We start from the raw sequence: 27,996 nt of genomic DNA, 5'->3' as shown, positions 1-27,996 counted from the left end.
AATTGGACACGCAGTAGCTTAAGCGCTGCTAGGCTGTAATCCATCTCCTGATCTCCACCGATTCCTCCTCCTCCCTCTCTTCTCTACTCTCTTCTCTGCATATAGAAATTTTAACAAAAAATACCCCCCAGAAACAAAAATCAATTTATGACACCAATTATAATCATTTGTCACTACAAATTTGCAATCTCGACTCAAAATCAACAACAAGAACAACCCATTGAGCTTTCACACTTTTACACATAACAATTAGGATTAAAGAAAACAACAGTTCTGAAAAGAGAAAACAAATTTTCCCAAATAATGTAAAACAAAGCAAAGTACTAAACCGCAAGAGACTATTCACAACTTAAGAGACGATAAAGTGACCGATGAACATACGGAAACAGAGAGAGAGAGAGAGTAATAAGTTACCGTTAGGATTAGTGCTGCAAAGAGAAGTGAAAGATTAAAGAGTTGCGGGCCTTGTAGGGTTTATGTTGTCGTTGAAAACTAGAAGCCTATCAAGTAGAGAACTAAACTTCAAAGAGATAAAATGAGAAAATGGGTCCAAGACTAGACTAGACTAGACTAGACTAGACTAGACTAGACTAGATGCTGTGGTAATAGTGGGCCGGGCCTTCATGGTCCAAGTGGATAACAAGAATAATTTTCGGTGGTTTTTACTTTCGTTCGATTCAAGGTTTACTTATTTTATATTCTAAGATTCTTTTATATATATATAAAAAACTCATTTCTTCCTCGAGGAATTGATGGCGTCACGTGTGTTGCAAGTTTCCAAATGAAAGAAGGAACATGAACATTTTAAAAGGAAAGACCAAAGAATCTTATGGGAAAGAATTAGGGGAAACCCTTTCACTGGTTTAATTGTAACTTTTACATGGTTTCTTCTATGGTCCCATCCATGATAACAAGTTGGAAACTTTTATATTATCCTTGAAAAGGATAATTTATTTTTATTTACAAAATGGTTCTCATTTGCATGTTTTTTATTCTTATATTTTATAAAATTCGCAATTTAATCCTTTTGAAAGGAAAGAAGGGAAACCTCAATCTAACCTCTACCACATCACCTTACTATCAATCGAGTCTCGAATCTTTTGATTTTATCGATTTTACCCTAAACACATAATAAATTAGACAGTAAATAAAAGTTAATACTACATCTAACATACACAAACTTGTTATGTGCTAGATATACATTATTAAAAATACAATTTTAGTTTCAAAGCATAATAAAACTCTCTCCAAAAACCATCCACCTTTTTTCTTTTCTAAAAGTTGCAAAAATGACAGTGGAATGTCAGGCAATCATACAGCCCTGAAGCTACTGCTGGGCATCTACAATTCAGGTTATTCCTAACTACACAAACAATTAGGAAACTGGACGCTCTTCAGAAACTTATGATGCTGAGGCTATGAACTTATTATGAACTTCATAAACTTTATAAACGATACAGCTGCAATATCCCAAGTAAAACATGGTTTATTCAGATGAATGTTTCTTTCACCGTGAAAACAGTGTCATTTCGACCATGTCTTAGTTCCCTCAAGAAACCGATGGTGACATGTGTGTTCCAAGTTTCCAAATAGGTGATGGACCATAAACATTTCAAAATGAAAGATCAAAGAATCTTATGGGAAAGAATCAGGGGAAACCCTTTCACTGATTGTAGAACCAAATTGTGGGCCACCCTTACGATATGAGATGAGAAACTCAATAGGGTATCCCTTCAGCTTATGCGGTACAATCCCAAGATCATTGAATGTTAAAGCTGCAAGCCAGACCCAGAGGCAAGGAACACAAAAGTGAGAAAAAAGAACGAAACAACGCAGAAAAAAGGACAACCTTAACTTACTGAACTAACCATTTTCTGACACAACTGAATCGATAGTAAGGGCATTGATCTCATCCAGGTTGAAGATTTTTGGAGCGGGTAATGGAAATGGAACCTTATTAATTAATACTGCTCGTGGTGTTGCAAGTGCCTGCAAACATTCAATATGCAGGTGCAATTAAATGAAATTAAGATGTCAACTAACGAGAAGTTCAAAATTTCCATCTAGAAAAGATAGGCAAGAGGATGCATAGCCACAAACATTTTGGTGAAAGCACGCCCAAGGTATGTTTATTTGGCATTGTGCATAATAGAAGATATCTGCTGGGTATCAGGAAGTGTGAGCATGAGCATGTGCATGTGCATGCACACTCGTCGTAATAGTGATATCTGCTGAATATTAGAAGTCTGTTTGTTCCAAGACAAGCATTTTTGTATCTTCAGTACAAGTGAATTTCAGATCAAACAGCTCAAACTCGAGCAGTATCATCTCCTCAGTGCAGGTGAATCAGATACTCAATTTCAAATGACCTAGAGCCTTATGGGTAGTTCAGAGCAGTAATAAAAGCACTATCTTCTTCGGAGTAAAAATAACTACCAGCATACAAAAGCTCACATATTTACCTTGGCAATGGGAAAAGGAACTTTTACATATCGAGGCCATTCACGAATCACGTCATGCATAAGGTCTGCCTGCATTGCACAGAAGACTTCAGCATTTCGAACATCACAGTATGAAAATTAACAAAATGGGAGAGAGGTTACCAATTCATGCACAGTAAAGATTTCTGGCCCACCAAGCTCATATACTTTCCCCATACTGCTTCCATCATCTTTCAAGGCTGCAATAATTGCAGCAGCAACATCAACAACATATACAGGTTGGATTCTGCAAACAAGACCCTATTAGGAATAGAGACACAAAAAGTTCAGAAAGGTTTTTTTTTTTCATGCTTAATTCAAAAATTATTGACATACCTGGTAGATCCATCTCCAATGAGTGGAAGAAACGAATATTTTTTTGCAAAGTGGGCCCACCGGTTCAAGATCCGATCCTCTGTACCAATCATCACAGCAGGTTTCATGACTGTTGCCTGTAACAAGTCAATGTATGTAAAAACTAAACTTTCAAAAAAACAGCATGCTTACAACCAAGAGGGGGAAAATTGTAGAAGGTGGAGCAGTTTCTTGCATGGTCTTAAATCAGCTTCGATTTGCACCTTACAAAATGGTTGTCCAACTAATTTTTTTCCCTTCCCCGCTCCAATATGTTTTGGTTACCACAGTGGACAAGTTAACCTAAGGAGGACATCGATGTATTTGCATTAGGGATGTCCATGGGGGGAAATGCTAGAAGGTGGAGCAGTTTCTTGCATGGTCTTAAATCAGCTTTGATTTGCACCTTACAAACATGGTTGTCCAACTAATTTCTTTCCCTTCCCCTCTCCAATATGTTTTGGTTACCACAGTGGACAAGTTAACCTAAGGAGGACATCTATGTATTTGCATTTGGGCAGTTCCTGTTATGGGAACTTCAGAAATCTGTAAAACCAATCGTGCAGTCTCCAGAAAAATACATGACATTCTTATAGTACCTTACATCACAGGGTAGAGGTGAGCAAAAAAACCGATAAACCGAGAAAACCGGAAAAAAATAACCTAAAAAACCGAACTGAAAAAAAAAAACAAATTAACAGATTAAAAAATCACAAAAAAATTCCGGTTCGGTTCGGTTTCGGTTTCTAAAGTTTGAAACCGATTGAACCGAACTGAACCGGTTCAACCAGCCAGCACTTAAAAAAAACTAGTATAAATAGGATGTTTTCTAACCCTAAAATAACATTCAGCTGCCCTCTCTGCATATCTCTCCCCTCTCTTTGCATCTTTTCTCTTTGATTTTTCTCCCCTCCCCCCTCCCTTTACTCTTTGTAAACCTAAAGTTACAAGCTTACTTTCTTTTCTTGACCTACTCATCGAAAGATGCCCAAGCTCTTTGATAGAAGAAGCTTCAAATGCGCATCGCAAGAATAGGCTTTGGGATTTTATCAAAGGGAATGAATGGACAAAGAGAAGTCTGCGGCCTCTGGTTTGACAACACAGTGAGATCTGTAATCATGCTTGTACAATGTTGATGTTAGAAAAGTGGTGGTCATGGGCTTGGCTCCTCTAGGTTGTGCTCCCCACTACTTGTGGCTACACAATAGCAGAAAGAAATGGAGATGATGAGAAAAACCATAGGGATATTTTTTGGGACTGTGAACAAATTTTGTTTGCAACTGGAATAATTTCGGTTTGAACCGGTTTGGAAGGGAAAAAAACCGAACCGAACCGAAATTAATCAGTTTGAACCGATTTTCGGTTCGGTTTGGTTCAAAAACTTTTTTAAAAAAATCAGTTTGATTGTTTATTTTGGTCCAAAACCGGACCGGACCAAAAATGCTCAGCCCTATCACAGGGTACATAGTTGAAGTTATCCAAAATAAAAGGGGCTGTACCAATTCAAACCAGATTAAGAGGTTATCAATTCTAACACCCAAAACACTTCTCTAATCCCACATAGCGTTCGCAAGCACACACAAGTATTGTGTGCAATAAAGAAAATTTGATCTTCAAATAATTATGTCTGTGATTGCAATCGGCTCAAGAAAATATAAAAGCATATCAAACAATCAAAACATGAATCAAACAGGTGCCAAATGCAAGCAGACAAAACACAATATATGCAACAAACCCTTGTCACTTGTGCTTTAAATCAACAAAAAACACATTAAGACACAAGTGCATGCACAATGGAGGAAATTGGAAGAGAAGATAAAGAGGTGAAAGGAAAGGGAAGAGAACAGGCATCTCTCTTCGTTTGGCAAGAATGATAAAACGGAAAGGAGCTTCCCTTCCAAAATAACAAAAATATTTTCATTGGAAAGTGGATAGAATAGAGGGGAACGCATACTTTTGTTGGATCAAGGTAACAAACGCTTTCCACCAAAAGTACAAGCAAAATGCTCCACTCCAAAGGAATGGTGAGGATACTTAAATGTATGATGAAATTTTGCTTTTGGAGTTTGGATCCACCATAGGGCTTACAGCTAAATGACATCTCCAAAATCCCCATCTTCTTCAAAACCAAATTCACAGCCTCTATTTAACATTAAGAAACACAAAGCACATAAAAGGAGTATGGGTGATAGCAACTCCTGTGCGCATAAGCCATGTATGCATCAAGATCGTTGTAGGGTTGAAACTTAGCTCCCATGATATGATCACTTAAAAAAGCCCAAAGGATGCATCATTAGCATAGGCCATGGTAAAACCAAGACTAAATATTCACCTCAGGCATTTCCCTCAAAACAGCTTCCTCTCCAGCAGCCTTAGCTCTTAGCATTCTTGATGGGGATGATGCAGATGCTCCTAAGCAAGAAACTTGAATAAATCTCATGATACCTCCATGTTCTTTAGAAATCTGCATAAGTCAAGAAAGATAATGCAGTAAATAAGTGGAAAGCAAAAAGAAACTTCTGAATGAATTTCTTAGAGAACTGGGTTACAAATGACAGAGACCTAAGATAATAAGACAACTTAGGACATACATTGCTTCCTCAAAATACACATCTAGGAAAATCAGAACATACACAATATCATAATCCAACAGTGCTATCATGATTTAAAAAGAAGAGACAAATATACCATTGCGAGTTGCTCAGTCATGCCATGGTTCAATTCCTCAAAACTGTAGTTTCTTGTCTCATGATCCCTTCCTGTCAATAATAATGCAAAACCAAGTGAGTAGATCTGCAAACTCAAGCACTAAAAAGCTCAAAGATACTACAAGTGAAGTACTTACCAATAAGATTAATAACAACATTAGCCTTTGCCATTACAGCCTTGATAGAATTCTCATCTCTTGGGTTGTATTTCATTGGTACTATCTGAGCAAGTCAAATGACAAGATACCGACGTTATCAGGAAAATCAACATGACAAAATATCCCGAAATATGCAACAATAAAACACCATGCTTCAGCCAGACAGTTTACATAATGAAAAACTCTATATTAATTCACCACTCTACCTGACCCAAATCACCCATCAACTTGAGGTGGCGATGACTATCCTCGGAACCTCTAAAAGGAACTAACACTTGAGAACCCATTTTTGCTGTAGTACAATCAAGCAACATTAAGAATTACTGACCAACAAACACGCTTCAAGAGAACGATAACAAACTAATACTGCTGAAACGTAAGACTTGAATCAAGGGTAAAAAAACAAAAAAGAACACATTTTGGATAGAAATGATCATATTAGTAGTTAAGTTACAGCCATAATAGAACCACAGCAATGTACTTCCCATTCAACTCACCAAGTTGTTGCACAACATATCGACCCAGGAACCCCGTTGCTCCAAACACCGTAGCAACAATTCCACTGCACACAAAAAAAAAAAAAAACTAAGCATCAAAACACAATTAGTTAACCCTCAACATCAAAACAAAATTAATTAACCCTATACATTAAGACACAATTACTTAATCATAATTAGCAAGAAAACATCTTTCTTTATCATTTCAATCGTAAAAAAAAGGAAAGGGAGACCTGACAGAGGATCTGCCACCGGTTCCCTTGCGTATAAGGTGGCCTACACCTTTGGCAGCGAGAGAGGACGCGTGTCGTGGATGATCAGCTCCATAATCTGAAGATTAATGACTAAAAAAATAAGGAAATTGAGAATTAGGGCATCGTAAATGTTTATAAAAACCTTAGAATGTGGAGGATTACGGTGATCGGAGAGCGGATAAATTGACTTGAAAGAAGATAGTGAAGCAGCTGGCTTCAGCGATTGGTGCCCTAATCGCCTCGATATGGCTTGCATCCTTCTTGGTTAGAGAGAGAGACTTAAGAGTGAGCGTTCGGCACTAGAGAGATAGAAGAGAGATTGGAGAGAGATGTCGTCACTCGTCAGAACTCAGATGTGAAAGATTTGGATTTGGATTTGGATTTCTTATGTTGCGATCCGGCCCAACTTGTACGGGCTGGGTTAACAAACGTAGGCCCATATATGCATGACCTGGCTGGTTTACGAATCGTTTTGACATCGGGATTCGATGTTTTTTATTTTTTCCTAAAAAGCACCCGTTTTTTATATATAATTTTAATATTAAAATTATTAAAAATCACTTAAAGATAAATACTTTTTCATATAAAAACATTTAAGATAGAAATTATTTTTATTAACCACGTAATCATACACACATTTAAGATAGAATAAAAAGTCAAATTCTTTTTATTTTCAGTTCAGCAAGAAAAAATATTATGAGTCCAGAGGCATGTTTGGAATTGTAATAGTGATGACGGTTCAAAGTGTATTTTACTTAAAAATACATCAAAATAAAACTTTTTTATTTTTAAAAAATTATTTTTGACATCAACACATCAAAATGATCTAAAAATATTAAAAAAAAATTAAAATTTTTAGGAACGCGGTTTACACCGCGTTCCTAAATCTTACATTAACATGGTGCTTTCATAAGAATTTAATAAATTTATTTAGATTTCAATCTCAAGATTTAAAACCAAGAAATAAAATTCTATTTTAGATATCAATGTTTATTAATTTTTGTAATGGTTTAAAATTGACTTTTAACAAAAATAGAAAAAAAAATTTCTTCTTTAAGATAAATTTTACTTTAATCTTTATTTTAAAAATTATACTTGATTATTTGTAATTACCTCAATTATTATGATATTAAAATAACGCCTCAAGCTAGCTATTATAACCACAAGGTGAGTTTAGGTTTCATACCATTCTGCCACCTCAGGTTTAGAAGGTAGTGTTTGGAAATAAATGAAATTATATTTAAAAATATATATATTTTAAATTAATATTTTTTATATTTTCAGATTATACACTAATATTAAAAATAATTTTTTAAAACAAATATATTATTTTAATATATTTTCAAATAAAAAATACTTTAAAAATATTTAAAAACAGAAATAAATATTTTTTATTTAAAAATACATTAAAAAAATTATTTTATTTTAAAAAAATTATTTTTTACATAGAATATTAAAATATCAAAAAATACCAAAAAATATTAATTTAAAATAAATAAAAATTAAAAAAATTTAATTTTTTTTAAAACATTTTTAAAATAAAAAAACAAAAAAACCCCTGAATCTCCGTTTCATAGCATGAAAAGCATATCAAAACAGGAAGAAGAAGAGATGCATGTCCCTTTGTACCATTATTTCTGCCTCTTTTATTCAGACAGACAGCAACCAAACACCAAAGTAGATACTAATGAAAGATTAAATACATGAATAAAAACAAAAAGAGAAGCAGCAAGGAGAATTCAAGGAGAGATTGGCGGACAAAATTTCTTAGCATCAAAAAGTTTCTCTACCCTAAGACTGAATCAGGGTGGAATGAGCGGGATTGGCAGTTGACTGGTTCAGCTCTAATGATTTTGAAATACAAAAGCTTGCCTCAACCTAGACCCTACTTTATGGACATCATTGAACAAATACAACTGTTCCCTCCTCTTATTTGTTCTCTTCTCTCATGTAATTATTGCCAACTTTCAATTGCCCCTTCCCAACTAAACTTATTCTCTGTTACAAAATATGGTAGCGATGCATGCTCGAGGGGAGTGAATTGCCTTGCCTTTGCCATGATAAATTACTTATTCCTAAAGGGACTTTGTGCAAGCACCTACACCTGTGCCTTCAGCCTTCCCATTTGTCTTCCAGTTTGCTGAATGCAACAGCTGCGAGGAAAGCAGCACCAGCCACTTTATTTTGGAACCCTTGGCCTGCTCTTGCTGACTCTCACCTGGAGGTTTTGGGCATGCCATCTTGTTCAAAAATCCGGTATGCCACTTGACCTTGAAGAATACTCTGTTACCAGCTTTAGAAACATGGATGATTTATCCTCTAACAGCCGTGTTGGAGTATCAAACTCCGCAACTAGACCTGCACAAAAGAACATGTTTGGATCGATTATACACATGGGATACCCGTCTCAAAAAATTGCTTAATAATGTGACTACCACAGCAGTCCCAGACAGTTGTAAGGAGTTCACTAAGAGGGGCAATAGAGATAAATAACCACATTAGTTCCCGAAGATTAAGTTGTCAAGCTTGTGAACCCAAAGCCCTGAAAAAAACTGTTTTGCAAATGAAATTGGACAGGTAAAACAGACAGGATCATTCTGATCTAATGACATCGTAACTAGATTCTCGGGAGAGAAAAAAATGACGTCCTAGCTAGAGGTTGTGATTGAAATTGTTAACCATGTCAAGATTCTGAAACACATTTACCAAGTAACCTCTTGACTCTGAACCCAAGAAACATTTAAATGGTTCTCGATCCAGATGAAAGGTTAGATTTTCACTTCATAAAACTCCTCCCAAAAGAAATTTTCACTTAATCAAAGTTGTGTATGTTAATTGTTTCATGCTACTTGGAGTTATAAAAAAAAAAAAAATATATATATATATATATATAGATACACACGCACCATCACTGAGAACCAGAACAAGGTCACTGTCAATGACAGTTGGGATGCGATGTGCAATTGTGCACACCGTGCAATTCTTAAACTCTGTCCGGATAATCTTTTGAATGAGATTATCAGTAGCTGTATCAACAGATGCCGTCGCTTCATCAAGCACCAGAATTCTTGCCTGCTTAAGCAAAGCACGACCCAGGGCAACAAGTTGCCGCTGTCCCACACTCCAGTTATCTCCATTTTCCACAACTGCAGATTATGCACTCAATTACAACCAATCATTTATTTGAATGCACCAATAAAACTTTGACAGTACCACTACATTAACAACTTCTTGTTACATACCTAGTGAGTCAAGCTTTTGCTCTTTCTGTCGGACTATCTGTCCTAGTTGAGACTTATCAAGAGCCTGTGCCAAATAGTTTAACTGTTAATTGGGGCACATCATCATAAATGCATACACGAAATTTTAAGATTCAATGCAGTTTATGTTTTGACATACAAGGCAACATATTGTTAAAGGCTGGAAATAAAGTCATCAAATCTACAGTGACTTAAATTGGACCATCCAGTACATGCTTTGGGGATTGTGTAAAAAAAAATAGAATTGCAATTTGGAAAGAAAAAAAATTACTCTTGAATCTAAATTCCAGAACAAACTAAATAAATTTATAATAATAACAATATCACGAAAAGATTTCTCATAATTCTTAGACATTTCAAGATCAGTCATAATTTTAATAATTCAGGCACCACTGAGATTTTTTAAAATTCTTAGACATTGTTCAGGAATAAGAGAAAGACCTGCCAAATTTCCTGATCTGAATGCTCTTCAAGGGGATCAAGGTTTCCCCTAATGGTCCCTTCGAATAAAGTAGGATCCTGGGGTATGATACTCAGGCGGCTACGAAGATCATGGAGGCCAATTGAAGAAATATCGATGTTGTCTATAATGATCCTCCCACTAGCTGGTTCAATTAACCGAAATAATGCTTGTATCAGTGTAGATTTACCACTTCCAGTTCGTCCCACAATTCCAATTTTGTTCCCACCAGGAAAAGTACAGGATATCCCATGAAGCACCATAGGAAGATTCTCACCATAACGAACCTTCAGAAATAAAAACAGTGCTGATTGTTAATAACAGACTCAAATCAAAATGATCATGACCAAAGGATAAGGGAAATCAATTCCAGAAAAAAAGAATTATGATTCTCCTTTAGGAAATGCTTTGCAAATAACATAACATATAACAGATTAAGAAATCTGACTAGAAATAATATTGAGCAATTAAAAGAGTTCCTCAACATGACAATGCACATGCATACTGGAATAACTTAACAAAATACCTTTAAATCGATCAGATCAATTGTTCCATTCTCTGGCCACGAGGATGGAGGGCGAGAATCCTCTATAACTGGTGGGGCTTCACCAGGAAGTTGGCTGTACTGATAGATCCTTTCAATGGAAATAATTTTATTTTCGAGCTTGCAAAAGCTAAGTATCCACCGTGATAAGCGTGCATTTAAATTAAGGCCATATGTCACAGCAAGCCCTGCCATGCCTGTAAAAAACAAGCAAATGTGAATAGAAGAACCATAAATTCACAAAGTCCAAATGTTACATATTATCAGATAGATCAAGTAATGCACAGTAACATCCTTACTTGGATCAATACTTCCCTGGGGAAAGCTAACAAGTAAAACCATGCAGAAAGCAAATACAAAGGTTGAAAGCAATTCCATGCGTAGGCAGAGCCACTCGATAGCAGCAAGACTGCAAAAGAATGGACGAGCAAAACAATCAAGAAGATACAGATTCCTCTTCAGGAACCTCTTCTCTTGCCCAAAGCCCCTTATTGTGGCTGCTCCTGCAATTGTCTCACCAAAAAGATGGATGATTGGAGATTTCTGGATGCTAACAATACGGACCAGTTCCCTTGATGAAGCCATGTAGTATTTCTGCAATCATGGATACTAATAATAAGGCAATTTATCCTTCAATACCATTTATACAATAGATTTAACAGAATATGAATCCTTAAACGGGTAGTTAAAGTCAAAATGCTATAGGATTTATGTTCATCATCAACAACCTCAGTCTTTTCTAATTATTTAGTGGAAATTAAATTTCATCAGTGATGATTGGAACAGCTCAAGGTACTGGCAGAGAAATGATGAGGTTTCAAGCATTTGAATCATCAAACCAAAAAAAAATCAGTTTCTGAAACCATACAGATATCAATTTATACAATGGGTACAGCGGCAATGTGTATTGACTTTCAGTTGCAAAAAAGGTAATATAATGTTTAAAGACGTAAAAGACTACATTGAGTGAACCTTGAAGGAACAAAGGATTGTTACTGAAATGGAAGTCAAGAAAAAGATTGACAATTAACTCCCAACATCCACCTTATGGATTTTATGCTTTACTCAAAATGAGGCTCTTGTGAATGCCTAGTGGTCTCTAGAATCAGTTTGCATAATTACAAAGCAATATCTGTTCATTTCCCTAATCATGTCCAACAACCAACAATGCCATTGTTAACTCAGGGAAAAGGATAATTAATCACCTGCATCCAGAAGCAAGCAACAGCCATTGGAACAACAAGCAACAAAACTTGCCAGGTGACTTTGGTCATTACACCAACAATCCCAAAAAGCTGTATGGTAGTTGAAGCAAATCCACCAAGCCTGAAAGGAATATCAAGATCCACTACACTTTGATCAATTGACACCTGTAAGGTTGAAAATGATCAGCACAAAGCAAAGTGAAAGACACAAATGAGAGACAAAGGAAGCAAAGAAAAAGAAAATAGTGGTCTACCATATATGGGTGGAGAACATGTATATATATTTCCAGCAAAAAAAGATGAACTTACACGATTCAAGATCCGTCCAGCTGGAGTAGAGTCAAAAAAAGACATTGGTGCTCGGAACACACTTCTAAGCATCTTCAGAAACAATTTCTGAGCTGCTGCTAAACCAAATGTAGCAACCAGAACAGCCCTGACAAATATAAACCACGAGCTCCCAAAAGCAAGGGCCATATAAACACCAAGAAGGACCATAGGGCTCACTCTAGGCTGGCCTCCTTCCATTTGGGGATTTGCCCATGCCATCCACCAATTACTAGCTATTTGAAGAAATTGAAATGAAGCTTGTGCAAGGATTATGAGTGGAATCAATAAGCCTTTATATGCTGCAGCCATATAGGACAAGTAAACCTTCATGTTGACTCTTCCTCTTACTCTTTCCTCTTCCTGAACAAGCTGCTTTTTCCTTGAACGTTTTCCTTTCTTTTTCTCTTTGATTGCTTTCTGATCTGAAGCTGATGCACTCTCTTGCACTTCCTTTGCTAAGCTTTCAATACTACATTCTGACGCATTGCATTTTTTATGTAGTGTGGCAGATCCATCCAACAACAAATTTTCATCTGATTCATCTGATGAGTGATTTAGAATATCCATAGCCCCAATTGCTTCATTGTGAGCTGAGACTAAGGTGTTAAAGTCAGTTCCTGCTTGCAAAAGTTCATCATATTTCCCTGCCTGTATTATGCGGCCTTCCTTGAGAACCTGGTGTGATGAAGATAGATATCAGAGAATATTTTTTTTATGGAATAAAGAAGGAAAAAGAGAAGCATCAAATACATGGTCTCTGATTTACCTTCTTTAAAGCCCCCCTTCCCCCAAAAAAAATGTATAGCGAGGGTCTTACAAAATGAAGTAAGCACAAACATGATCTAATACTTTTGTTGAAATGTGTTACAACATTTTTATGCAAACATGTGCTAATATTCTACAAAGTGACGATGCCCAGTTGTAGATGCTAAGAACCTATGATGCTACCAGAAAATTGGTCGGGTTAAAAAAGGTGAGATGGCTTGCACGAATGTTAGAATGGCTATCCTAGTCTCTAATTAAACACAACATGGTATTTAAATCAAGCTAAAAGGGAAACATGCAACTCTATGAGATGCAAAACGTAAACCATAGATACCAAATCATTTCTTTCATTACACAAGCATTACATAGAGGTGAGATATTAAAACAACTCCATACCAGAATTAAATCGGCAGCAGGCAGAAATTCAACCTGATGGGTCACAAAAACCACAGTCTTACTTGCTAATGCTGTCAATATGTATTCCTGCAGTTCACAACACATTTAGGCAAACTGCATTCATTTGAAAAGCAACATTGATTTTACACAGGGAAAGTCCAACCTTGAACAACTCTGAACCAGTATGCGCATCAACAGCACTGAAGGGATCATCAAGCAAATAAATGTCTGCATCTTGATATAATGCTCTTGCTAGTTGAACCCGCTGCTTCTGGCCACCACTCAAGTTTATACCTCTATCACCAATAATTGTCTGATCACCATGTGAGAAGAGTTCCAAATCCTTTTTCAGTGAACAAGCATTGATTACGTTTTTATACTTTGCTTTATCCATTGGACTTCCGAATATAATATTTTCTTCAATATTTCCAGATTGTATCCATGCTGACTGTGAGACATAAGCAGCGGTGCCACAAATTCTCACCTGGAAAAGGAAAAGGGAGAACAGGAATGAATCTTCAATGCATAATAGATTCCAGAAAGAAGAAATCACATTTAACCGGAAATATCATTTAAGCTACGAAATTAAGAAAATAGGTCCATGAATCTAACTTACTTCGCCAGAGATTTTGGGAATCTCGCCAAGGATGCAGGAGAGAAAGCTTGATTTGCCAGAACCAACCACGCCACAAACAGCTACCCGCATCCCCCTCTCGACTTTCATTTGTATCCCTGATAATGTGAGCCTTGAAGAAGAAGAAGGGTCCCAGCAGAATGCAGCATCTTTAATTTCTATGGCCAAGTTTGTAATGCTTCGAGGCAGAACAATGGTTGCATCTTCCTGCAACTCTTCCTCCTGCAGGAATCCGGAAATTCTATCAAGAGAAACTTTAGTCTGGGCCATCATCGACACCAAGTCAGGGAAATTCCTCAGTGGTTCTTGTAGTATTCTGAAGGTAGCCAAAGCAGAAAGAACACTTCCCGCTGTGAGCTGATCACCTAACAATATAGAAGTACCAAAAGTGACAGCTGAAACAAATATGGGAGAGCTCCAGAAAATGAAGGTAATAAAAGCTTGTGAATAGAGGGCTTTCCGAAGCCACCGGAACTCAACACCTCGCATCTCCTCCAATTTTACTCTATACCTGTCCTCCCAAGCCTGCAACTTCAGAATCCTCATGTTCCTGAGGCACTCTGATGTTTTCCTCATCCTTTCATCCTTGGCAGCCATTAATTTGTCTTGATAATCTTCTTGTATCCTAGCCACGGGGATTGTGATAACAATGGAGATAATGGTGGCAATCAAAGTTGCAAAGGAAGCAATTCCAACATTCTTATACAAAATTGCAAGAGCAAGAACTATTTGCAGGGGAAGCATCCATATATCATGGAGATACCAAGAGTAATCCCCTATTCTTTGGACATCAATTGCCATGTAGTTAACAACCTCTCCACTAGTGTGATTTTGCTTGGCCAAGCTCGACAGCTTCAGTCCCTTTCGGTACACCATTGCTGTTAAAGCTGACCTTACTTGCATACCCAAGATGTCAACCCCAAGATACCATTGCCGGGTTGTTAACGTCTCCACAAGCTTGGCTGAGAAGAATATCCCAGCAAGAATATAGCCCTCGTGAGGGAAAGTCTCCTTACCCCCCAGATAATCAACAAAATAGCTAATCATGTACGGACCAACGTATGAAACAAAGGTGTTCAACAAGGCAAAGATGGCATTGCAAGCTGCTTCCTTCCAGAATGACTTCAGAATTGCCCAAGCTAAAGACGGCTGCTTGGAAGGATTTTCAGCTTTTCTTCTTTCCCAATTTGAATTCAAAATCTTATAGTTTGTCTTGGCACGATCTTTCGGTGCAAGAAGGGGAATGTCCTTAAGCTCTAGCGGTCTCTTTGCGCCAATAGAAAGAAGGGGGTTTAACCAAGAAAGGGTTACTAAGCTGAATAGCCCAGCATCGCTATAAGGAGTGACCTTAAGACACCCTGCCTCTTCTTCAAGAAGCAATGGCTCCTGAAGGTCAGAGTTCCTACAAACTTGTATACCAGTAACACCTCTGAATGCAACAAAACATAGAAAAGCAAGAGCTGGGGTTGCAGCAAAATTCGCCACAACATGAGAACTCAAATGCTTTGAACCTTCAGTAAAAAAACTGCTCCCGTCAACATACAAGGTACACAAACATATCAAAAATGAGAAAAACCACCACACCCTCAACAAGACAGGAAATTTCTCAGACAGCTTAAATTTACATTGAAGAGCTGAAAAGCTCAAGACAAACCAAGCCAAACCTTGTGCAGCAGGTACACAAATCTCAGACCAATCCACATCGTTCCCCTTAACAGCCTCTCTAATCAGAGCAACTCCATCAAACCCCAACACCAAGAATTGCAAGAGCAAAACATAGAAACAACAAAACAGACACAACTTAAAACCCGTACCGATTTTAACATCACGAATCTCTCCGTCTACACTAGACCTTCGAATTGGAGTCGGATTGGGAACTGTAGAATCATCCTTAAGGATTCTAACTCTGCCAACACAGACAAATATCTGCCTTGCAGAGATAATGAAGAGAGACACGATAAAAAGTGTCAAATTCACACAAATGGAGGCGAGTTCCAACGTGGGCAGGCCTTGAATTGCCTTCAAAACGCGGTTGGTTGATTCTGAGCTGATATTATTAAGCAAGAAAACGATACCCATTATTGGAAACAAGAGGTAGTGATTGAAGAAAGTAAGCCCTCGTTGTGGTCGTCAATGAAAGGCAGCAGCAATTTGATGAAGAGGAGAAAAGATCAAATCGTATAAAGAAGAGGGGCATTTCACCATCTGGGTTTTGAACAGAAAGGTGTTGCTATATTGGAAATAGAATCTGCACACATTGCACAAAGAAACAAACAGGTTTTCATCAACAACGGACACGAATACAGAAAGAGAAAAGATTAGAAAGAACCCTCCTTTCGTCTTTGCTTTGATCCTTCTACCTACAGACTCTCTCTCTCTCTCTAAATAAACAGAAGGAGACAGAGAGATGAACGGCAAAATCTCGAAATCTGAAAGGGAAAACACCAAAGTTACTGACCTCGAAAATCGTCCAGGGTAAGCCGGTGGCGATTGTCGAGGTAAAACCAGCCTGTGATTGATAGGAACCTCTTCGTATCACCTTAAACACCCAAAAAAAAATATCTCTTTTCCTTCTCCTCCTCCTACACCACACACGCACACATATAAAGAAACAACGAGTAGCAAGCAAAAAGGACTTAGCTTTCAAATGCAAAGATGGAGAGAGAGAAAAGGAGAGAAATAGAAAGACTGCAACTTTTGATCTCTCTTTCTCTTATCTTTTATAACGATAGGAAATAAATGTATTGACTAATGTTTTTATCTCTTGGTTTTTACATATATCTATAATTGAACTACCTTGGACGGTTGCTGGTAGTAACTATAGCACTTGCCGTGTTGGATGTTTCAATGTGCTGTGAGTCACTCGTGGTGACAGAAATTGGAGGTGTTCCTTTAGACCAGAGCCTAAAGGTTCTACCTTTTCCTTGATAATTAACAACTTTTTCAGGTTTTTAGCTTATGCTATCACTTCGCTTGAGTTCACATATCACATATACATATATACATATATATCAAACCAGAAAAAAAAAAAACAAAGAGATAGCCAGCCAGCCAGCCAGACGACAGGGGTATGAGAGAGCTTGAGGCTGTTGAGGAATAATGAGATGGGAGTGTGAGAATAAGAATATTAATTGCTACAGCAGATTTGTGAGGCAGAATGTGGATCAAAGTATGTGATAAGATCTTGATGGGGGATCCAGTTAAGAAAGGGTTGAAAATAAATTATATTATTTTAGACTAGAGATAGAGTTGTTTGTTTATGCTTTACAGTGGAAGATGACGTCGGATTTCAATTTTCAAGTGAGAGTGTATGAGTGTGATGCCCATGATGGTAAAGCTTTTGAGGTCATTGATTTTTAATTTCTCACGCTTTCTACATTGGACAACCTTTATTTATTTATTTATTAGCATATAGCATACGTATAAATATAAAACGTATTTGTTTGGAGATCCATGAACATAAATTAAATATGCTTTCATAATGTTTTTTATTTAAAATAATAAAACATGTCTTTACTATCTTTATTTTTTCTATCTCGACACGGCAATCAAACACTACTCAGTAGGTGTGATAGCTTCTATATTTTTTATGTTTTTCAATAACACTTGCCTTTAAAAGCTAAATTAATTATTTTTATAATATTTCTCGATGATCGTGCTGATATAAAAACAAAAAAAATAGAAAAATATACTAAATACACATCAAGTGCTTGTATGGGAGACAAAAAAATATATTTTTAAATGTTTTTAAATAGTTTTAATGCCAGTGTATTAAAATTAATGAGAGAGAAAAAATCAAATATAAACATCTGCGATCATACTCGAACTATATATCATCAAACAAGAGTGAGTGTGTTGCATGGTATACAAAGGACACCAATTAACAATGTATGCAAAGACAAGATCATGCATCATTTATGTCACAACTCACAAGTGTTCATCAGACAAACTGGCATTGTCAGTGGGACCCAGCTGCGTAGGAATGGAGGGAGGGCTGGTAATAGTGTAAATAAACATTTTTTGTTTCTTGTGTTGAATACAATCAGCTACCCACTTATCTCAAGTTTCTTGGCTGCAGTCATGAAAATAAAGATAAAAATGGCGACCTAACTTTTTGTGCTTGCCATATGACCGTCTATATATATATATATATATATATATATATAGTATCCGTTTAGAAATGCTAGTGTAATTAGGGTGATTATTTTTTATTTAGTTCAATTTTTATTAAAAAAATAATTATATCGAAAATTTTTTAAAACAATCTAAATTGATTCAAATCAACCGGTTTCAGTTCGGTTTAGTTTTTTAGGACAAAAACCGGTTCAAACAAGATTGGCTCGTTTTTTTTTCCGGTTTGGCTCAGAGTTTTTCTGTTTGGGTTCGGTCCGGTTCAATTCAGTTTTAGTCTTTATAAAACCGAAACCGAACCGGCTGATTTTTTTAAAATTTTAATTAGTTTTTTTTCACGGTTCGGTTTTTTCAGTTATTTTTTTCCGGGTTTCTCGGTTTTCTCAGTTTTTTTGCTCACTCCTAATTGTATCCTATTTTTTAGGTTTTAAAACTTTTTTAAAAAAATAAATTATTATTTTCAGTATTTTTTATGTTTTGATATCAAAAATAAAAATATATATATATTATTTTAATATATTTTATAAAAAAAAAACTTTAAAAAACACCCTACATCCCGTTGCTAAAGACGGCTGCAGTTGGGAGCTTTCAAGGATTGGAAAGGCATGATCTTTTGCTATTGTAGTTACGAGTCTGCCCTCGAGAACTAACTCGGAATTACTAGATCATCAGAATAATTCATGGGTTACTAGAACAATCTTGATTAATTACTTCTTATTAAAATAAATCGTTTTGTTTTTTTATCCCTTTCATGTTAACTCCACCAAGTTTAGATCAGATCAAATAAATTATTAAAAATCTGAATATATCAATTAGTATTTATCAAGTAAATATTTTATCCATTCAACTAAAAATCTAAACCGAATCAAGATAGGATCGCAAATTTATCGGGAGATCCAACAGTTATGCTTCCTAGCTCCCCGGCATTACATAAAACGACAGCGCACCGGCAACACTACCAGGGAAAGAAAATCAGCTTCTCGCAGTCCGCATGAACCAGCAATTATCTCTTGATATGATTGGAATTTAAGATAATTCCAAAATGGCAATCAAAGCATCTAATTAATTGCCTGGATCCATTATGATCACTGTACAATTATTGTTATTTAATCAAAGCATCTAATTAATTACCAAAAAAGTTAAGAAAAAAAGTAATGCAAGACATTAAAAGAATATAACAAGGAGAAATTATATTAATGTAAATAAAATATTCAATAAAATACAATAAAAACATATTTTCTCCGGTGAAAATATATTATTATTTATTTTTTAAGAGAAATATTTTTTTTGTTTTTAATTATAACGAGTTTAGTTTAATTCTATTAATCACGTTTTTTTGCTTGTTGATTGGTTAAATCTGTGCAAGAACACGTTAAGTGACAATTGATTAAGCAGATTTATCAGTTTTTTTCCATTCTGTAAAAAAATAAAAGATTTTATATTATATATTCCAATATCATATATTTTATATGCATGTTGTGGAGAATTCTCATTGGATATAAATTATTGTTTTTTATTGAAATCTTCTTATTATCAAGTACGGAACGGTGGAGAATTGTGAAACCATGTTCCTTCTATTATATTAATCATAAGAAAAAACACTCCGTTTTTTAATTAATTATTTAAATAAATCGAGTGAGGTTTTATTTTATTTTATTTTATTTATCAAGGGCATTTGACATGACGACAATTCGTTTTTTAATTAATCAGATATATAGTCTCTGGTTATACTAAACCCGGGCCGGTAGGGTGGAAAAAATCAAATCAAAACCAATCTATTTTGATTCCTTTAATTTTATTAAAGCTTGTTATAATATTTATTTGAAATTTTTTTCAAAATACCTATGTTGATATCATTTTACTATGTATTTAATATTATAGTGTAAATAATTTTTTTAAAAAAAAATTATTTAAAAATATATTAGAATATTTTTTATTTTTTATATGAACATAAAACACAAACAAAATAATTCGATTTGAAATATTTTAAGGCAGACACATTTTTAAAAAGTATATGAAAACAAAGACTATTGCATTTTCAAGTAGGTTAATTGATCCGGTTCAACTTACCCAACTTATAACCTATATTTAGAGTGATAGAATAGCGAGCCAGATAACTTTATAGTATTTTTATTTATTTTTTTGTTTAGATCTCATTTAGTATTATGGTAATGATTACTTTTTAAAATGTATTTTGCTTAGAAATACATTAAAATATATTTTTTTATTTTTTTAAATTAATTTTTGACATTAACACATTTAATTATATGAAAACAAAAAAAATAAAATTTTAAAATAAAATTAATTATAAAAAAGGGGATTTTAGACGGTTTACATGGAATGGAATTGATGCTGGCTTGAGATAATGATTTGTATTATATATTTTATTTCACAGTAGTGTATTTGTAACGGGAGCAATCACATCAAAGTTGGCAAACCAGCCCCATACGTCACTGGACTTGTACAGGGCTGCTCAGCAATTTGTCTCCTACTAGAAACTTCTTTCGTACGTATAATTGTACTCCTGATCAAAATTAATTATCATAAGTATATAAAATATATTTGTATAATCATACTTATTCGTTTTAAAAAAATGTTTAAGCACACCAGTATATATAAATATATAATTAATGTAAAAAAAAAAAAAAAGATAAGCAAAACTCTCTAGTGGCAGGGGCAGGGCTGGCAGTGGCCCCGGCACTTGCAAGAATTTATTTTTCAGCCCCTAGTGATTTATAGTCTTAGATCTGAAGTTAGAGAAATTTAAATCTTGATTCCCTGAGAAAGAATTTTTTTAATTTAACCCCTCTAATTAAGTCTTCTGGCGCCGCCCCTGAAACTTCACATTCGAGTTTATTTTTCATTTTTAATTGGCGACTATTTCTGAGACTTGGACTAATAGGTTGACCCTTCACGTTATCAATTTTGGTTTGAATTTTACAAAAAAACATTAAAAACATATTTCTTATAGATATATTCTCTCAGTCCCACAGTGTTTATACAAAATTTTAAGATATTAAAAAATTAATTAATAAATTTGTGGGGGGAACCGGTGCCGAACGGCTTTTGTTGTGGCTTCTTCACGGCTTTTTCTTGAAATCAATGGCCGGCGTGTTGCATCCTCGTCATCAACCAGCCAGTGGTCTGGAGTTAGCAAGTAGTTTACGTCTGTTGGCTTTTGTTTGGTTCTCACTGTATGGTTTTAAAACCGGACGCGAGACTCTGAGTCATAGTCCAGAAAGGTGGTCCAGACTTATTATTTTCTTTAATAATAAAAGAGAAACTTTATTTTAAAAAAATTAAAAAATTTGACTGACTCAATTTAATTTTTATTTTTTTCTATTTTTTATCTATCTAGATTAGTTTAGATTTCGGGTTGAATCACCAAATCAATTTAAATTTTCAAACTACGATTTAATTTATACAATTATTAGATGAAGAAATTAATTTTTAAATAATCAATTTTCTCTTTATCAGAACAATGTGGTTTTATTTCATTCTTGATCAATCAAGAATCTAACCTGGTGAGGGGATAAAATGGTTGAATGTTACTTACAATCAACTTTATAAATCCTCACATTATCATCTAAAATTCAAAAAATAAGTTGGAGGATGAAAAAAGAATTTATTAATATCGATCGTGAATGAACAATTTAATTTGGATAATACTTGTAGATGTAGGCAGTGTTTTGAATCTGTTTTTTTTTTAATTATTATTTTTCAAAAATAATTTTAGGTATTTTCTATGGTTTTGATTTATTGATATAAAAAAATAAAAAAAATATTTCAATATATTTTTAATTTAAAAAACATTGATTGTGTTTTCTGATTTTCAAGACAGGAAGAACCATTCCTATTTGTTTTTGTGTTTTAAAAACATTGTTTGAAAAATTTTGTAATTTTATAAAAAAATTTTAAAATTAATATTTTTTTAATATTTTTAAATTATTTTAATGTATTAATATCAAAAATAATTTTTAAAAAATATAAAAAATTATTTTAATATATTTTTAAATAAAAAATATTTTAAAAAATAACCAACAACCGTATAAACACAGACTGATGACTGGTCAGTTTTCATCATTGACAACGTGGCTTTCATTTTGACACAGGGAATTGGACCAGCAGAGGACAGGGACGACCGACCAAAGAAAAAAAAAAGTCCTAGAGCGTGTCTCATGACAGGTTGTAGTCAGTCTCAAGGTGTGAAAAACACTTCAAATTTACTTTGATTTGAAAGGAGCGTTGTTTACTAGGTAAAACTTGTTTTTAAATTAATTTTTTATTTAAAAAATATCAAATTACCTTTTATATATTTTTACTAACTTTGACATGCTAATATGCAAAAATAATATATTTTTAATTACAAATTATTCTTATAAAAATACCATGCATCATATTACTAATGTATATTAAAAAGAACACCACTATTTGTTCCAGAAATATTTGCTTGATTTTATTTTTTCATGTTAATAATATCCTCAAACTCAAACTAAATATTTTGAATTTTTTATAAGTTTTTATATTAAAACATGTACGTTCATATTTTTTTTGTACAATTTATTTTTAAATTGAACTAAATAACAGTACAAGAAATAAATAATAAATGCAAAAACTATACAAGAATATCTATAAAATGTCATTTTTGGAAAAATAATGAAGTTAAAATATGAAGCACGATGAAGAAACACGAGGTATTCATTTTTCTCTATTCACCACCACGTGTACGTCTCCACCATTGCTCCAAACACCACAAAATTCCTGCACCGATATTCTCCGCCGCAGGAAAAGCTGAAATTATCAAAATCGATATATTTGGTTTTTATGATTTAAAAGTATTTTTTAAAAATTTATTTATTTTATTTTAAATTAATATTTTTAAAATTTTTTTAATACGTTAATATTAAAAATAATTTTAAAAATAAAAAAATATTATTTTAGTATATTTTTAAATAAAAAATACTTTAAAAAATAATCACAAACACATTTTAAATCAATATTTAAGATCTACGTGTATCTTATTCACAGCACAATTGCTGCATCTTATTCACACATTAAACTATGTGTATTTTTTTGTTTTTATGATTTAAAAGTATTTTTAAAAATTTTATTTTTTAAAAAATATTTTTTAATATTTTTAAATTATTTTGATACATTGATATTAAAAATAATTTTAAAAAATAAAAAAAATATTATTTTAATATATTTTTAAATAAAAAATATTTTAAAAAACAATAACAAAACACGGTAATAATAACATCTATGCATAGCTTATTCACAACACACATTGCTACTGCTCATTTCCCTATACACTTTTCTCATGCTCTTCGTATCATTTTTTGTTCTATATATTATCTTCTTCGGAGAGTTTTTTATTCTGTAAGGGAATTTGTGCGGCAAGAAACACCGAGCCTATAGAAAAAAACCCAAGTTGCAGCCTATAGAAAGTCCATCGCTGGCTGAAGTTTTCACGACTTCATCATGATTAATTTTATTTTTTTTAATTATTGCAGCAAGTTTTCACTCATTACATGTTTGATTCATGTGAAAAAGTAAACTAATTAGAAGATAGCAACTATAATTACATTTTTATATCTCATGATGATGGGTATTTAACTATTGATTGTGTTAAAAATATTCAATTCAGCCATCTCCAATAGGTTATAGAATAATAATAATAATGCATGAGAAGATATTTATATGATTGTTAATTTTAAAATTTATAAAATTAATCGAGGTATATGTAAACCGGTCCAGATATCTATTTTAATAGAAAAAAAATGCATGAGAGGAGAAATTTATAACCATTCTTTCATTATCTACTTATTTTGTGGCTATGTGATGTAGTGGTTTTTGTTTTTTTCCGGGCCACACAAAAGAAATCATTTGATGAGCCAAATAATTTGCACTAACATATAATTGCGTTTCAGATTTTAGTTTTGTAAAAATTGAAATAATATATTTTTTTATTTATAAACACCTATTTTTTATTTATATTACACGCAAAAAATTATCTCCAAATAATTTTAACCAAACAGATTTTTAAACCTCTTCTTTAAAAAAAAAAATTTACAAGCTTTTAAAAAACTATTTTTTTTTAAATCACAGCCATGTTAAACAATTACAATATCCAACACAAAATTAACAAAACAAACCCAAGCCAATTTAGAAATTTGAAGATCCACCACATGCACATCTCAAAACACCATGTTTTCAATAAGATGATAATTTCAACCACAAAAAAAAAATAGAAAAAAACAAAAAATAAAGTACCTTTCATCCATGCGAATATATCTTCAATGCTAAAGTTTTACAATACTGTCTAAGATGGAGACGTGGATGGTTTATCATTTTTTATTTATTTATTTATTTATTATTTATTTTGTGTGTGTGTGTTGATGCATCCACTTGAACGGATTTGATGCATCCACTTGAACAGATTTTCAATTCAAAGTTGGTGAAATTATAAATGAAATGAGCTGCCTTGCAACGTATTTATTACATTCGAATCTCAAAATACCATGTTTTCAATGAGGCTCTGACCATAGAGAGTAAATAAAAGAAAAACAAAAATAAATAGCATCATAAATTTAAAATATCATATTACAAGTACCAAGTATGAGTACTATTTATCTCCCCCACCACATTTGTATCGATCTTAGATTTAATTTTCCTGTAATTTTAAGTTTGAGTTTTATAGTTATTTATATGATAGTCACTGGAAACTTATATGATTATTAATTTTAAAATTCATAAAATTAATTAAAATACATGTAAACTAGCTCGGACACCTATATTATAAAAAAAATACTGCTTAAAACAGCTACCATGTCAGATGATTATATAAATATATATGTCATAGATTATAAATTATTATTATTATTATTATTACATGTGAGATTCGAATTATCATTAAACTAGGGCTCACAAGTTAGAAGTGAAATGTTGCAACTTCTGATTAAATAAAAATCTTGACTTAATTTATGAAAAACATTTAATTTAAATGAAGAATTATTCCCAGTCGAATGTATATATAAGTTTTTTTTTATATAAATTAAACTCTCAAAAACAATTTATTAAAGATATATCTAACAAAACTAAATCATTTACAGCTACACCAACCTGATATGTGGACAAGATAGCCTTGGCACTTATGCAGTGGCATAGTCAGCTCAGTGGCTGCATCATGTGTGACTGGTCGTTGGGTGTCCAGCTCTTCTATCTTTAATGTTTTTGTTGTCTAGTTTATGTAGCCAAGCTGGATCGATCTTGGCTACCATGTCATTGATTAATTTTATATTTTTGCAAAAATAAATAAAAGAAAAGGGCAAGCCTGTCTCGTACAATCAAATGAATAGATTTTGTAACGAGTTATTGCGACTCGACAAGATTATCTATATGTTTGGTAGAGTAATATTAATTATGGTTTAAAATATATTTTTTAGAAAATATATAGAAAATAATATATTTTTTTATTTTTAAAAAAATTATTTTTAATATTAATATATTAAAATAATTTGAAAATATAAAAATAAATTAATTTTAAGCTAAAAAAATATTAATTAAAAACAAAACGATTTCAACCGTGTTCTTACACACGAACAATTTAGTGTTTAAATAATTTTTTTTGCAATGAAATTTTTATACGTAAAATTTCATTTTAATAAAATTGATCAAATTTTAGCTAATCAAATTAAAAAAAAGTGATAAATATAAAATAAAATAAAATAAAAAAACAGAGAAATAGCGATTTTTATTTGTTGTATTGGACAGGCTTGTTCCAGGAAATATCCATGGAACATTTCAGAACTTGTCCTGTCATTTTTCAAAGCGATCGGAACCTAAACCAAGCTTGAATTAGCTTAGAATTATTCAAAGGATAGATAGAAACAGATGTTTTGAATACATATTCTATTTTTTGAACGACTTGGAAGACTTAGATTCTTCTTCTAGGAAATATCCTTGGAAGAGTATTTTCTTTCGAAGACTAAGAGAATATGGATATGGTAGATGTTGGCTGCCATGGGAGGCACCTTGCCTCTGTCATTTTAAGCATGTGGGAGAGGCCCTTTTTTCATAGAATAATGGATACATAACAAGAATATACCTTGCAAAATAACTATAAAAAAAAAGAAAAAAAAAAGAGACATCCTTGTAAAATAATTTTCTTAAAGGTGAGAGATATTCTCCTATTGGTTTATGCATTAATCAAAATTAAATCTCTAATTGGATGATTTTAAAGATATATTTTATATTTGCTCATAACACAAATTATGTTGTCAGCAATTCATGGATTTTATCTGATGCAATTATCAATAATAAAGTCTATTTTATAACTAATTTAATATTACATGATGAAATTAAAAATAAATAAATTTTAAAAAAACATACTTATCGGTGAGTAAACGCGTCAAACTTGTGATAAGTCGGGCTAGTACACCAAACCTGTGAACTGAGTTATGGACTCCATTGGGATTATAATTTTCTTTTTCAAAATTTTTTTTTATTTAATTATATGATAACAAAAATAGATGATTGTGAAATTAAATATCAACCCAATACCGAGAGGTATTTTTAGATCGTGATAACATTATAACGAACGAAGTGAAACCAATTGTGAAATTAAATTCTTAATTAACTTTGTATTTAAGGATAAAAAAATTAATTAAAAAAGGTCAAACTTGCCAGACTCGCGAATCAAATCAACCAACTAAACCTGTAAATAGATCCATAGACTTTATAAAGTTTGATAACATAACTTTTATTTGAAACTATTTTTTTTAACCATATTAGAAAATAAATAGATGATAAAAAAATCATGTTCAATTAAAAAAGAAAGACACCCCACTAAACTCGTAAACCAGGGCAACTTAGGTTACCATAACAAACCTGTAAACCATGTTAACCTCATAGAAAGGTAAAATAAAAGGAAACAAATTATGAAGCTAAATTTTCAATCATCCTACTATTAAAAGATAAAATTGACAAAAATAAATTTGAAAAAAAATCATAACAAAAAAAAAAGAAAAAAAACAAAATATTGTGGATTACTATTGTCATTCGTGTAATGTTTGTGGGTGAATAATGATTTTCTCACACCTTTTTATTTTTGTTACTTTATAAAGTTTAATAACATGACTTTTCTCAAAACTAATTTTTTAACTATACGAGAAAAAAAATAGACTATAAAAAGTCAAATTCAATTAAAAAAAAAAATAATTTATCAAATTCATAAACTGAAGTAGCCTAGTTTACTTTGACAAACTCATAAATCACAATAACCTCATATAAAAGCAAAATAAAAGGAAGGAAATTACAAATCTAAATTCTCAACAATCTAAATCTTAAAAGATAAAATTAACAAAAACAAATTTAAGAAAAAAAATCATATTTCTCCGTATCCTTTAATTTTTGTTACTTTATAAAGTTTAATAACATGATTTTTTTCAAAAACTATTTTTTTAACTATATAAGAAAAAAACAGACTATAAAAAAGTTAAATGCAATTAAAAAAGAAAAAAAAAACCCACCAAACCCATAAACCAGGTCAACTTGAGTTACTTTTGTAAACATGCAAACCACGCTAAGCTCATAGAATGACAAAATAAAAAGAAAAAAAACAATAAAGTTAAATTCTCAACCATCTTAATATTAAAAAAAATAAAATTGATAAAAATAATTTTTTTAAAAATCACAACAAAAAAAGAAGAAAAAAACCATATGTTAAAGAAAAATAATAATATAAGAAAACATTATAGTAATCATGATCCACGATACAAAATGTTTTGTAAAACATGCTAAAATGATTTCCCGAGCATGC

The 27,996-nt window shown here is 32.8% G+C and overlaps 2 protein-coding genes across 2 annotated transcripts; both read right to left on the bottom strand.

Annotated features, from left to right (window-relative positions):
• Positions 1-1,424: 1,424 nt before the first annotated feature.
• On the bottom strand, positions 1,425-6,813 carry LOC133692462 (NADH dehydrogenase [ubiquinone] 1 alpha subcomplex subunit 9, mitochondrial). Its single transcript, XM_062113427.1, has 12 exons — positions 6,614-6,813; positions 6,431-6,527; positions 6,198-6,262; positions 5,907-5,992; positions 5,680-5,764; positions 5,523-5,593; positions 5,167-5,298; positions 2,817-2,932; positions 2,604-2,727; positions 2,463-2,531; positions 1,869-1,989; positions 1,425-1,775 (listed from the first exon to the last, which is right to left on the bottom strand). Exons 1-12 carry the CDS (start codon positions 6,705-6,707, stop codon positions 1,636-1,638), a joined length of 1,200 nt encoding a protein of 399 aa, XP_061969411.1. The 5' UTR covers positions 6,708-6,813; the 3' UTR covers positions 1,425-1,635.
• A 1,388-nt stretch (positions 6,814-8,201) lies between these two features.
• Positions 8,202-17,039, bottom strand: LOC133692285 (ABC transporter C family member 5). Its single transcript, XM_062113121.1, has 13 exons — positions 16,842-17,039; positions 16,504-16,627; positions 14,028-16,293; positions 13,575-13,895; positions 13,412-13,498; positions 12,230-12,925; positions 11,921-12,085; positions 11,015-11,309; positions 10,698-10,912; positions 10,153-10,458; positions 9,694-9,757; positions 9,358-9,597; positions 8,202-8,809 (listed from the first exon to the last, which is right to left on the bottom strand). Exons 3-13 carry the CDS (start codon positions 16,122-16,124, stop codon positions 8,697-8,699), a joined length of 4,599 nt encoding a protein of 1,532 aa, XP_061969105.1. The 5' UTR covers positions 16,125-16,293; positions 16,504-16,627; positions 16,842-17,039; the 3' UTR covers positions 8,202-8,696.
• Positions 17,040-27,996: the final 10,957 nt, after the last annotated feature.

This window comes from Populus nigra, chromosome 4 (genome assembly GCF_951802175.1).
Source record: "Populus nigra chromosome 4, ddPopNigr1.1, whole genome shotgun sequence".
In the NCBI taxonomy this organism is placed as follows: Eukaryota; Viridiplantae; Streptophyta; class Magnoliopsida; order Malpighiales; family Salicaceae; genus Populus; species Populus nigra.
This window is presented reverse-complemented; position numbering and strand designations above follow the sequence as displayed.

Excerpts from the sequence above, each read along its gene's own strand:
- LOC133692462 (XM_062113427.1), bottom strand. The coding sequence starts at position 6,707 with ATGCAAGCCATATCGAGGCGATTAGGGCACCAATCGCTGAAGCCAGCT. Across the intron at positions 5,993-6,197 it reads ATATGTTGTGCAACAACTTG|CAAAAATGGGTTCTCAAGTG; the intron begins GTGAGTTGAATG and ends ATTGTACTACAG. Across the intron at positions 2,728-2,816 it reads ATTGGAGATGGATCTACCAG|AATCCAACCTGTATATGTTG; the intron begins GTATGTCAATAA and ends TCTTGTTTGCAG.
- LOC133692285 (XM_062113121.1), bottom strand. The coding sequence starts at position 16,124 with ATGGGTATCGTTTTCTTGCTTAATAATATCAGCTCAGAATCAACCAAC. Across the intron at positions 13,896-14,027 it reads TTCCCAAAATCTCTGGCGAA|GTGAGAATTTGTGGCACCGC; the intron begins GTAAGTTAGATT and ends TTCCTTTTCCAG. Across the intron at positions 12,086-12,229 it reads CTGGACGGATCTTGAATCGT|GTGTCAATTGATCAAAGTGT; the intron begins GTAAGTTCATCT and ends TCAACCTTACAG.